The sequence below is a fragment of the Crocuta crocuta genome, unplaced genomic scaffold, assembly GCF_008692635.1.
Source record: "Crocuta crocuta isolate KB4526 unplaced genomic scaffold, BGI_CrCroc_1.0 scaffold352, whole genome shotgun sequence".
NCBI lineage: Eukaryota > Metazoa > Chordata > Mammalia > Carnivora > Hyaenidae > Crocuta > Crocuta crocuta.
Genome location: NW_027532169.1, coordinates 3,331,486 through 3,344,108, shown reverse-complemented (window position 1 = coordinate 3,344,108; position 12,623 = coordinate 3,331,486). Strand labels below are relative to the sequence as shown.

At 54.7% G+C, this 12,623-nt stretch overlaps 1 protein-coding gene across 2 annotated transcripts; it reads right to left on the bottom strand.

Annotated features, from left to right (window-relative positions):
- Nucleotides 1–354: 354 nt before the first annotated feature.
- PHB1 (prohibitin 1) lies at nucleotides 355–11,035 on the bottom strand. 2 transcript variants are annotated; one of them, XM_077776832.1, is made up of 7 exons: nucleotides 10,968–11,035; nucleotides 9,069–9,183; nucleotides 7,589–7,750; nucleotides 4,906–5,048; nucleotides 4,631–4,747; nucleotides 1,978–2,073; nucleotides 355–703 (listed from the first exon to the last, which is right to left on the bottom strand). In XM_077776832.1, exons 2-7 carry the CDS (start codon nucleotides 9,154–9,156, stop codon nucleotides 491–493), a joined length of 819 nt encoding a protein of 272 aa, XP_077632958.1. In that variant the 5' UTR covers nucleotides 9,157–9,183; nucleotides 10,968–11,035; the 3' UTR covers nucleotides 355–490. The 2 variants fall into 2 exon arrangements, with proteins under 2 accessions (XP_077632958.1, XP_077632959.1); XM_077776833.1 differs by lacking the exon at nucleotides 10,968–11,035 and adding an exon at nucleotides 10,811–10,907.
- Nucleotides 11,036–12,623: the final 1,588 nt, after the last annotated feature.

The window sequence follows — 12,623 nt, the reverse complement described above, 5'->3', positions numbered from 1 at the left end:
GCTTCCGCCGGCCCCGCGGTTCTGGAGAATCGGCTTTAGAAGAGAGGACTTCCGAGCGGGCCCCGCCCCGCGCCTCTTCGGCTGCGTCGGTGCAGAAATTGCCAGAAAACACGGACACCTGTGCTCTCGGTCCAGCCGCGTGTGCCATCGCCCCCACATCTTGAACGAGGGACAGGCTGGAGGCTCCTCGTGTCTCCGGGCTGACCGCCGCGCACCCCCAGCCCCTTCTTCTGCCGACCCCCGCTGTGGTGCCGGCGGGCCCCAGGCTGCGTAGGCACTTGGCAATTTGTGGGGTGGGGGGAGGGAGGTGGTTCAAAAAGTGGGTGGAAATGGGAAGAAGGAAAAAGCTTCGTCTGGTAATGAGAGATCTGAAGCGATTCCACTTTATTTCCTTCACTTTTAGCCAATCATGGAATTTCACAGTGATTTCTGGGGCAGGGGCGGGAGGACGGCGGGGCTCGGGAGCCTCGGGGCCGCGGCCCGGGCGGCCTCACTGGGGCAGCTGCAGGAGCACCGACTGGCCGGCCGGCAGGTACGTGATGTTCCGGGAGCGTGAGAGCTGGTAGGCGATGTCCTCCGCCGCCTCCAGCTTGCGCAGCTCGATGAGGCCGTCGCCCGCGGTGGCAAGCGAGTTGGCGATCAGCTCGGCTGCCTTGGAGTCACCCTCGGCGGAGATGATGGCCGCCTTCTTCTGCTGCTCGGCCTAAGAGGGGACGCAGGAGGGAGACCAGGACACCTGAGGACGCCGAACGGCAGGCGGGAATCTCCGTCCTCCCCCTCCTCCTCCAAGTGAGGCCAACAAGCACGTCCACCCAACCCTCTTTCTTTCCCGCGACGCGGCGCCCACCTCCCGGGGCTGCAGGGCTCGATTTCTGTTGGCGTGTAAGTATCTGCCTCATTTCAAAATTCCCGTGGACGTCAACAGCAAGCCAGCCCGGCCAGCTTGCTCTGAGCCCGGCCGATCCAAGCCAGGGACGACAGGAGAGGGGAAAAAAAGGCAGCGTCCACCCTCTCCCTCCAGCCCCGGGTCAAAGGGACTTTCATCAAACAAACCTGTTTGATGAGAGAGAGCAGCAGGCGAGGGGTGGCAGGCTCGCGGGACGCTCCCTGGGGCCCACCCTGAGCTAGGCTGGATTCTGACCAGGAGGCCAGGCGACAGAATAAGATCCCCTAGGCTCTCCTCACCCGTGCCGGACATCTATCCGCAGAACACGACCTGTCAGAGGTCGCAGGAGGCGGGTACCGTGTCGGCAAATGTTAAATGAGCACCTATGAATCTCCAGGCACGGTCTTAGACATGTTCTAAGCTCTGGAGGTTAAGCGGGGGAAGCAACCAAGCCCCTGTCCATGTGGGGTTTACGTCTCTAAAATGAAATGCTGGCCACCAGTATGTCGCTCTTTACCTTGATTCAAAGGACTAAGGGCTCTTTGGGTTGGGATGGACCCAAGAAAAGCCGGCGGTGGGGGGAGGCAACGACAAGAAATAAGTACACCTCTGGCAGGGCCAGAAGACCGGGCCGCTGAGCGAATAGATCATGTCCCAGCGCACCCTGCCCCATCTGGACGGACTTAGTGCTCGAAAGCGCTTCAGTGACTATAGCACATCTGGCCCAACATCTGATCCCTTCTGCTGTCGGCTTTCACTGGCGTCACCACGGTTAAAAATGACTTCTCAGTGAAGCTGAAAATATTCCAGGAGAAAACATCTTCTATTTGTAGGAGGAGTGTTTTTGATCTTCGGGGACGTGGAAGATAGATTACCCTTCGGTGATTTGGGAGCGGGACTTCACATCCCCTCCCCCACCTGGCCCCAAAGGCTCTGGAACCAATTGCACGGAGTGCGGTTCCTTCAAGCCCCTTCCGATGATCCCGGAAGAGGAGATGACAGCCGAGGAGTTTGCAGGCCACCCAGCAGACGGGGAGGCCCAGCGTGGGGGAACGGGGAGGGCGGCCCCCACCATCTGGCTGAACGCTCACCTTCTCCACCACAAATCTGGCCCTCTCCGCTTCCTGCTGAGCCACCTGCTTGGCTTCCACCGCTTCTGTGAACTCCTTCCCGAAGGTCAGATGCGTCTACGGAGAGAGAGGAAGCGCGAGATGAGGCGGCGTCCCTGCTCAGGCGGTGGCGCCACCGAGAGGCCCCCACGGGCGCTGGAAGAGGCCAGGAATGGCTCTAGCAGCTGGAGGCCTCTGTGAGGCCAGAACGCCCTTCCACCTCCACATCCGTGGCCAAACCGAGCTCACCTCCCCCAGAAGCCTCAGCTGCCCCAACGGCTCCCGCACGCCCTTCCGTCGCCCTCGGTGGGGAGATCTGACACAGAAAACCGCCCTGGGCCACCAGAAGGTACCTGCTCGACTGACCCCCTCCCAAGTGGGGGGAGGCTGGGGGCTCTAGGACCCCTCCACCTCCAACCAGGGCCCATCCTTTGATGGCCTGTTTGAAGCCCCCCAGAGAGGCCAGATGGAAAACTGAGCCCCTGAGAGTGAGGGAGGCAGCTGGTTCCCAGGGATTCAAAGGCGTGAGGCTCTCTGCTTATGGCTTAACCATCCCCACCTTTCTCACGGCAGCCCCACCACCAAACAGGAAGCGGGTGAGAGATGGTGGGACACAAATCATGGTGCTCCCTGTGTGTGAGCACTTCTGGTAAAGGGTTTAAGAGGGAAGGCAGGTAAAGCCATTGCTCAGGGTGAGGGTTTACAATGGACGACACACAGACCTTCCCTAAGAACATGTACAACTGAGACTTGGCTGAGGCGACGGTCTGCAGTGACAGCAGAAACGAGAACAGAGCTCAACTCAATGCAAGACTAGAGCAACTTCCTTATTTATCTCACTTTTTATTAAAAAGGAAGAAATGAAGGGAAGAATGGTATTAGTTTTGCTATCAAATTCTGCTTGCTTCATCTCTTCCTCACCTTCCCAACCTCTGTTTTTTGAAAAAAGGAAAAACAGGGGTGCCTGGGTGGCCCAGTCGGTTGAGCGTCTGACTTTGGCTCATGTCATGAACTTGTGGTTTGTGAGTTCGAGCCCCGCGTCGGGCTCTGTACAGACAGCTCGGAGCCTGGAGCCTGCTTCGGATTCTGTGCCTCAGTTCCCCCCACCCCACTCACACTCGGTCTCTCTCAATAATAAAGACTTCAAAAAAATTTTAAAAAAAGGAAAAACATAAGCAGCTCAAAACTTCTCCTCAAGAATAAATCCTAGTTCCACTGTCTTCCATAACCTGTTACATGCCTCACTCTTCAACTGCAGCTGTTCTACTCTGCCTGTTCCATTTCTGGACCCGTGTTCAAAGTCCGGGGAAGAAAATACAGCCCTGAGAAATGAGAAATGAAATGTGTAATTAAGGAATAAAATTTCTTTCTAAAAGGGCCAGGTGAGGGCAGCAAATTCCCCACGAAATCTAATTTTCTTCTCACACCTCTTAGATATGGTTTCTTGCGGTCAGCCCACATTTCCCCAGAATGGAGTATGTGGTTACAGTCTAGCAAGCTGCCAAGCTTCTCCTTAGGTTTTTACTTAGCATTTTCTCACAGCCAGGGTGTCTGGGTTAACAGTGAGTGGGAGAGCCGGAGGAATTGCCCAGGTTAAGGGAGCCAGAAGGCTGTAGCTGGCATCCCGCCAGCAGAGGGAGCCCACAGGCCCTTCTGCGCCGCCCCCCACCCCAACCTATGCAAGGTGGAGCACAGCGCCCCAAGGTCAGTGCCGGGTGTCTGCAGAGCAGGGCTGTTTAAACAGCTGCACAGATGCTGACGAAATGGCGCCTTTCCCTGGTGACACGCAGGAAAACGAACAGGAAACACTACCTCGCTGCCCGAGCAAATCATTCCAAACAATTTTTCCCAGAGAATCTAGAAACACGACCCCTTCCCCTCACCCTCCTTGATCTGAAACGCTATCCTGCCTGTATTGCTTTCTGTCTGAGTTATGGCGCTCAGAGTCATATAAATACACATGCTACACAGCCTCAAGAGGGTAACTTACACCTCAGACATGTCCCTCGGCCCCCACACCAGGCTTCGGGGAACAGAGCCGTTCATTTACACTCGATCCCCTTTCACCGGGCGTTCCCAGAGCTCACCTCACTGAGCTTCGGACCCTAAATGTTAGGAAATCCCAAGGGGTCAGGCTGGGAGGTCCGCGCTAAGGGAGAATGACTGGCTGAGCCTTCTCTAGTCTCACTTGGCAGTTTCTTCCTGCAGCCAGAGGGGTTAACAAGACATCACTTCTTCGGGAGCTCTGGGGAAAGCTCATAGTTGGGGGGAGGCGAAAAACCTGTGGTCAGGGACCCTACCGGCCGGTAGGGCTAGAAGCCAAAAGAAAAATGTGCGTGGGGGCGCCTGGGTGGCTCAGTCGGGTGAGCGTCCGACTAGGGCTCAGGTCACGATCTCATGGTTCGTGGGTTCCAGACCCACGTCGGGCTCTGCGCTGACGGTGCGGAGCAGAGGGGAAGGAAAAGAACCCTCGCCTGAGAACAGAACCAAGGAGACCGTCTCACAGTCAGGAAGTTTCCACGTTTTCAGGTCTCCTGCCTGGGCACATGGAAGGCAGGACCTTACCGCGTCCACCCGGAAACGGGGCCAAGCGCCTGAATGAGAAAGGCAGCCCCTCCTCCCGCAGCCATCTTACCAAGGACACATCATCCAGGATGAGCCCGAAGGTTGCTGCTCGCTCCGTGAGGTCATCGCTCACCTGCCTGGAGACCAGCTCCCTCTGCGTGATCAGTTCTCCAGCATCAAAGCGAGCCTGGTGCCGGGGGTGGGGAAGGCCAGAGGGCCGGTCAGGACGATGGGGAGGAAGCAGAGAGGGGAGCAGGGCGACGACAACGGGCCGCAACCCCCACCCTCCCACCGCCCGTTCTCTCTCTCGGGGACCACACTCCAGGCCGCGGCCCTGTCACTCACCACCACGGACTTGAGGATCTCCGTCGTGATGGACGGGAGCACCCGCTCGTCATAGTCCTCCCCGATGCTGGTGAAGATGCGGGGAAGCTGGCTGGCAACTGGCCGGAAGAGGATGCGCAGGGTGATGTTGACATTCTGTAGGTCTTAGGAGAGGGGACAAAGGCTGGAGTTAAAGAGAAAAACCACAGTGGCCTTCGACCCCTCCCACCCCAGCCACACTACAGTCTGTAAGTAAAGTTGCTGATTTTAAAACCCTAGAGGCCAGGAGCCCCTGTGCATAGCTTCCTTGTCACAGGAGCCAGCAGAGCCCCGGAGTCAGGAATTCTTAAAGGTCCCCGGGGGAGGACAGCTCTTCAGCACGTCCTCGATGTCCTCTGGCATAAGCACGTCAGAGTTCGTGTCTAACGGGCACCGTGGGAGACGCGGGGAACAGGGCGTGGTTTTTTCTTTTTTTTGAATATTGNTGTTTTGGCTATTGTGGAGAGTGCTGCTATGAACATTGGGGTACATGTGCCCCTATGCATCAGCACTCCTGTATCCCTTGGGTAAATTCCTAGCAGTGCTATTGCTGGGTCATAGGGGAATTCTGTTGTTAATTTTTTGAGGAACCTCCACACTGTTTTCCAGAGGGGCTGCGCCAGTTTACATTCCCACCAACAGTGTAGGAGGGTGCCCGTTTCTCCACACCCTCGCCAGCATCTAGTGTTCTCTGGTTTGCTCATTTAGCCACTCTGACTGGCGTGAGGTGGTATCTCAGCGTGGTTTTGATTTGTATTTCGGAACAGGGCATGTTTTAAGAACACAGGCCAATGCCAAGCATTTTAGCGTGAAGCCCTTCCAAGGCCCCGCTCAGGAGTCCGCCCTGCAGAGGTGGCCGTGGGTCCAGCGGGAACGGTGTGCTCTGGCCGGGCCGCCAGGCAGTCCCAAGGCCTGTTTACTAACCGTGTGACCTACGCCTCAGCCGATCTCAGCTTATCTCCTTGTCTGTAAGAATGGGGGTGATTTCATCTGCCTTCCAGGAACGCCAGGGGAAGGTGGAGGAGAAACTTAGATAGAACAGCGACAGATGTAAGGGGTTATCGGGCTCATCTGGAGCGCACTTCTCATTACCTGATCCAGGCAAAGGAGGGGGACGGGGAAGAGGGCGCATGACATTAATGACAACTTCCCCTGACAGCACAGGCCTGCCCGAGGCTAACGCGCGGCCAGTGTGTTTGCAGTCATCAATGACAGGGATGCACAAAAAGGTTCTGAACCAGAGAGACACCCAGGGAAGCGGGAAATGCATGCATACTTGGCTGCTGATCTTCGGAAGTTCCCACTGATGGTTCTGGAGACAGGGAAGTAATGCATCCTTACCACGGGTGAGAAACAGTAGAGAAAGCAATCCCAAAGCAGTGGGAAGTTTAGAGCTACGCCTTTAAGTTAAAAATTTTTATGTTGGGGCGCCTGGGTGGCTCAGTCGGTTGAGAGTCCGACTTTGGTTCAGGTCATGATCTCACAGTCTGTGAGTTTGAGCTCCGCGTCAGGCTCTGTGCTGACAGCTCGGAGCCTGAAGCCTGCTTCTGATTCTGTGTCTCCTCTCTCTGCCCCTCCCTCCCTCATTCTGTCTTTCTTGCTCTCAAAAATAAATGAAACATTAAAAAATTAAAAAATAACTTATGTTTCTCGATTAAACCCCACCCCACTTTGATCTCCTCTTCTGTAAGGAGCAAGCCAGACCCTGGAGCCGGGAGCTACGGGCCAGGCTGCGACATGCCAATCTACCCGCCCCCTCCTGTGCATCACACAGGTCTCTCGCTGAAGTCCTGGCTCAAACTAAGTTCCTCCCAGGAGCCTGGCCAGCCTCCTGTGCAGGTGAGGTGTTCTCTCCTCTGCTCACCTCCACCCCACACCTACCGTAACTGCCTGTCCACGTGTCTACGTCCCGAGCGAGACTGAACTCCCAGAGGTCCCCCGCTTCAGTCATCTTGGAACCGCCCTCTGCCCCGCGACCCGGCACAGCACCCGGCAGGGTCACAGGAAGCACACGCCTGCCGGGGAGTAGCACCAAAGGCCTCAGTGCTCCCGAGATCATAACCCCAACAGCCATACGACCCTCGCCTCTTGCTGTGCAGAAATGTCACTGCTGGGCTAGCACCTGCCGCCCCAGTGACTGCCTGGGCGCCCCGCTCCGTGTAGGGTGGCGGGGGAACAGCGATGGCAATATGTTTGGGGCTCACCAGAAACGCAGAGGCATGCCAGACCCCAGGGGACTGACTGCCCTCAGGGACTCAGCCCCAGCCTGTGAGGGAAGAGGGTGAGGCCAGCCCTGCTGGAGACAGAGGCCCTGGAGAAGGCGGCAAAGGGTAAGTCGGCCGCGAAGGCACACGGGGTGGCTGGAGGCTGGTTTACACAGTCACCCCGGGGTAACAAGAACAGACCGGAAGCGTTGACTGACAGAGCAGAGGCACGTCCGGGATTCTTTAAGATCGGAGCGCTACATAACTCTTGAAATCGCTCTCTGTGTATTCCCCTAAAACTATACAGCTGTGTGCGGACATTAGGTACGTATTTCCGCGAATCCGTGTTAGAGCTCTCCAGGAATAACGTACGAGGAGTTGTTGGGGGAGGGCCAGCCTCTTCCGGATCCCATGGTGAGCCCAACACACGCTACTTTACGTGACCCACAGGCAAGACTCACCTTTGCTGCCAGTGATAACCGGCACGTTACGTGGTCGAGAGCGGCAATCGAAGATGATGGGTTTCTGTACCCAAGGGATGAGGAAATGGGTCCCCTCTCCTACCACGATGTCTTGCACCCCACGGAACCGGTCAAAGATGACAGCTCGGTGCCCGGCATCCACTAGGAACGAAGGAGGAGGACAAGTCATAAAACCCCCTTCACCTTTGAACCAAAAAGGCTACCTCTGAAAGATCCTTGGTGCCTTCTGCTATTTACTAAGTCTCCCCTCTCCTGGCTCCGTCTTCCCACTCTTCTGTCTCTAGAGGCTTCTACAGAGCTCCAGAACTCAGCAATCCCTTCCCTAAGACTCCAGTAATAGGATCTATTCCTCGGGGTCCTTTCTCCCCGAAATGACTAGCTGCTGATTTTCTGATGAACCACCCCACCCTTCGACACATTTCCAGGAAGTCACCTCCCAAAACTCACCAAGGGCTTCACCATTCCCACGTTCCACCCTGGTTCCAACTGAAGCCCGTGTCCCCGCAAGCAGCATCCTAACCTAGCTGCGGAAACCCTAAAATTTGGAAGGCCCCACTCTTTCCAAGAGCATGGTGTCTCCCAGGCTTTAAGGATTTCTAGAGCTGTCCTTTTGACTCAGAGAGAAATCAGTGACTCAATTCCTGTCTCGTGCTCCCAAGATCAGAGCATAAAGCTCTGCCACTTGAAACAGGTAAGCTCTGCTCGTCAGCTGCTCCGTGTCTCTGCCTTAGGAGACTTCAGAGTTGCTCCCCAGATCTTTACTCTGAAAGCTGAAACCCTCCTCTTGACAGTCACCCCCGAGGCGGACCAATCTGTCGCTGCTTTCCAGTCATGAAAGCCAGAGAATGGCGGAGCTGGAGGGAGTCTTAGACATCGACCAGTTTCGTCCTATTGCTCGACCAAGGGGGAAGCTGAGGCCGGGGAGGGGGAGATGGCGCCCCTAAGGTCACACAGGAAAGCAGACGGAGTGCTGGTATAAGCCCCTGTCACGCTGTTAAAAGCTGGGCGATGCACCCCAAAGGTATTCTGTCTGGAATGACCCAACTGCCACAGAGCAAGAGATCTGGGCTCCAGACAAGGTCACCAAAGGTCTAGAGCCCTTGCTGAGTTACTCCACACAGAGGTGGAAGGGGACAAATGAGCCTTCCCTTTCAGCTAGCCAGCGAGGCCTTGACATTCTGCTGCGTTGCATCAAACTCAAAAGAGTGACCGGAAACATCTAACCAGCACGTAGTCCGGGAGGTTCACTGTGAATAAAGGCTCGGAGAGAACCCGTGGCCCCACGGGCAGAGGCTCTACTGACAAGGCCACCCTGTGGAGTGGGGTGGGGGCAGGTGAGCCCCCTTGGTCACAAACATATTCAGAGCCAAGAGCCGCCACCAGGAGCGTCACACGGGCTGTGCAGACCCATGGGGATCCTCCGGGCAAAGGGCGGCCACCCCCTCCCCGAGTGCCTCACCGTTATACAAGGCAGAGTTCACCACTCCTCCCGCCACAGCCAAGGCCAGGCCGAACTTGCCGATGGACTCAAACACCTTGGCAGCCATGTCTCCTCCTGCTTGACCCACTCACACCTATGGGGGTAAAAGCGAAACAAAAACAACTTGATCCCCAACCTAAGGGAAAGCCTTCTCTGAGGCACCACATTCACTTCTCAAGCTGGCGATTTAGTCCCCCAGTCTTAATTTTCTTTCTTCTTCTTCTTCTTTTTTTTAATGTTTTTTATTTATTTCTGAGAGAGAGAGAGGGACAGTGTGAGCAGGGGAGAGTCAGAGAGAGAGGGAGACACAGAATCTGAAGCAGGCTCCAGGCTGAGCTAGCTGTCAGCACAGAGCCCGACACGGGGCTCGAACCCACGAACTGTGAGATCATGGCCTGAGCCAAAGTCGGAAGCTCAATCGACTGAGCCACCCAGGTGCCGCGTTAGTCCCCCACTCTTGAGAGCTCTACAAATCACGCACTGACACTTAATAAATAACTCCAGAGCTTGGAAAAGGGCAGTATCCATTCTTCTGCTTTAAAAATGTTTTTCGGGGCGCCTGGGTGGCTCNCACACACTCTTTACCTGTCTCTCAAAAATAAACATTAAAAAAATTTAAAAAAAAATTTTTTTCCCCATTTCTTCCCGTCTTTTCGTACCACTAAGGAAAAGGGGCCCTGGGTGATTGCTTCACTAATGGGAATGAGGCGCGGGCTTGATACCCCCAGAGGACTCAGCACTGCCCTAAATCACCCTCCCATTTCCCGGACAAGCAAGCCCCAAGCCAAAGGCTGTGTGGCTGGCTCTGCACAATTCTGGTTTGGGAAAGTAACTCAAAGAACATGCTCCGTGGTGATTCCAACAGCAAAAGGTGATGCCAACAGCTAGCTTTTATACCAGGAGGCAGTCTCCTAACGGCACCTATTTAATCCTCACACCAACCCCTATGAGGTAGGTTATTACAGATGAGGAAACTGAGGCACACAGCAAGGTTACAGAAGCCTAAGATCCCGCAGATATTTAAGCGGTGGAACCAGCATTACAACCCGGCGGTCTCATTCTAGCCCGCACAGCCTAACTCCTCACCATACTGCTTTGCCTCATCAGATATTAGGAATGACCTGGTATGGAAGCAGGAGGTGGGGAACATTCTGGGACCAAGATAACTGAAGGCTCTCCGTAGCTGCCCGGCAAGGGAGAACCCGGGAAGAAGCGGGGGGGCGGAGCTGAGGCGGGGTGGGCGGGAGCAGGACTGACCTAACTGGAATCTACTCCTGCACTTAACTTTTTTTTTTTAAATTTCTTGTTAATGTTTATTTATTTGAGGGGGGAGGGGCAGAGAGGAAGACACAGAATCAAGAGCAGGCTCCAGGATCTGGGCTAACAGCACAGAGCCCGTGCGGGGCTCGAAACCACGAACCCCAAGATCATGACCTGAGCTGAAGTCGGACACCCAACGGTATGAGCCACCCAGGCGTCCCCCCACCCCCACCCCTGGCCCCGCACTTAACTTTTTAATGCTCCGCCCCAGGGTCGTCGTCCACTTCGGATTCAAATCCTCCCTCCCGCCCTCCAAGACCTCAACTCCCGAGTCTTCCTGGATCACTCCCCGCGCATTTCTATTTCCCTTTCCCGAGCCCAAGACACCCAGTCTTGACCCCTCAGCCTTTCCATTTCTAATATAGCTTCTGGATTATTCCTCACCCCGCCCCCATACACACCTTCCTCACTCGACGCAACCCCAGCTCGTCCCGGGGTCACTCCCTCTCCCCTCCAACACGAGGCGGACCCATGCGCGCACCCCGCCCGCCCAAATTGTGAATGAGAATGCGGCAGGACGCCCGGATCGCAGCTCGAGCCGCTTCCCTGCACGCTCACCTGCTTCCACTCTGACCTCCACATGAATTCCCCAGCCACACGCACCACGCATGCGCCGCGCAGCTCCTTCTCTTCCCCGCCCCCTTCCAAGATCCAGGCCTCCGATTGGTGGGGGAGCGATGTGCATTCTGGGAAGGGTGGCTTTCCGCCTTACCCTCGGTCCCCCGGCTCTTCCCAAATGGACTACAATTCCCAAAAGGCCATGCAGTATCTGGCCCGCGCTGAAAAGCCTTTCCTCTTTGGTGGTAAACACGGAGAGGTTGTCGAAAAGCCTTTTGGGGGCTGTAGTTTCTTGGGGGGATACACGCACGTGCCTGTCCAGAACCAATGCTAGGTCCTGCCAGGAGATGGGCCCTAGGGCCTCGGGAAGAGTGGCTGGCCGTGCGGCTGGTGGCAGGGATGGGCTGGGGCAAGTTTACAGCTGGTGAAGGCGGACGGGTGAGCACCTTGGAGAAAGTTGTGGTGACAACTGGTGGGCGGAGAGACCTTGAGGGAAGCAGATGGGGCCATCTTTCCAAAGTCCTGCCAGGAAATGTCCTGAGTCGTGGGACATCGATTGCCAGAACCAGAAAGAACCGTAGAACCATCTGGGCTAGAAAAAGTGGACTAGAGACAGGAAGGGATACATTCAGGGTCATACTCTGATTTAGCAAACGGGCCTGGCTTAGAATCCGGGCCTCCTGGACACAATTAAAAAACAAAAAACACATGGAAAAGTTGCAAGAATAATACAAAGAACACATAAGTCCTTTACTCAGACTCATCTGTTGCTAACATTTTGCTTCATTTGCTTTATGTGTTTTCTCTCTCTCCTCCCGACTTTTCTGGCTGTATTTTCTAAGAATAGGGGCATCCTCTTACATAATTTAAGCAAGTTTATCCTCTGCCTTCCAATTTTATCCATTGACCCAATAATGAACTTTGTAGCAATCTCCACACACACCCACCCCCATACAGGATGCAGTCTAATATTAGGTACTGTGTTTATCTCTCATGTCTCTGTAATCTCTTTTAATCTGAAAATTGTCCTCCGCCTTCTTTGAATTTTATTACATGAAAACAAACAAAAGGTAAATTTCTCATTTAGGGTTTGTGTGTTGTTTTTTTCACGATTAGATTCAGGTTTTGCATTTTTAACTGGGATGCTACCGAAGTACCGGATGGACGCTTCACTTTCACAAAACGAGGCCTATTTTCTGGAGTCTAGTAGGGTTGGATGCTTTCAACTTCTTTTTCCTGCATTTCTCTCCTCTCTTCTCTGGCCCTATTTGGTGCAATCAAATGACCAGAGACCCACAGCAACACTCTTCAGGTAGGTGATGAGTTTGTCCTAACCAAGCACCATTGTTTCCTCTGACTGCCAGAAGGCAGGCTCCTTGATAGCTGGAGGTTTAGTCAGCTGTCTTCATTGTTCTATTTCCAGAAGGTACAACAGTGCTTGAGACCTGGAGAGTCCCTACCTTAAAGTGAAACCCACCACTGAATGAGCACTCAGGCACATGGAGCTTCTAACCATCTCTTCAGTGCTTGAATTAGTTGGGATATTAGTTAAAGCAAAGTCTAGGTTACTGTACCAAAGAGATCCCCAAATACAGTGAGTGGCCTAAAGAAGATAGAAGTTAATTTCTTTTGCTCCATGAGCCATTCACGGGCCTA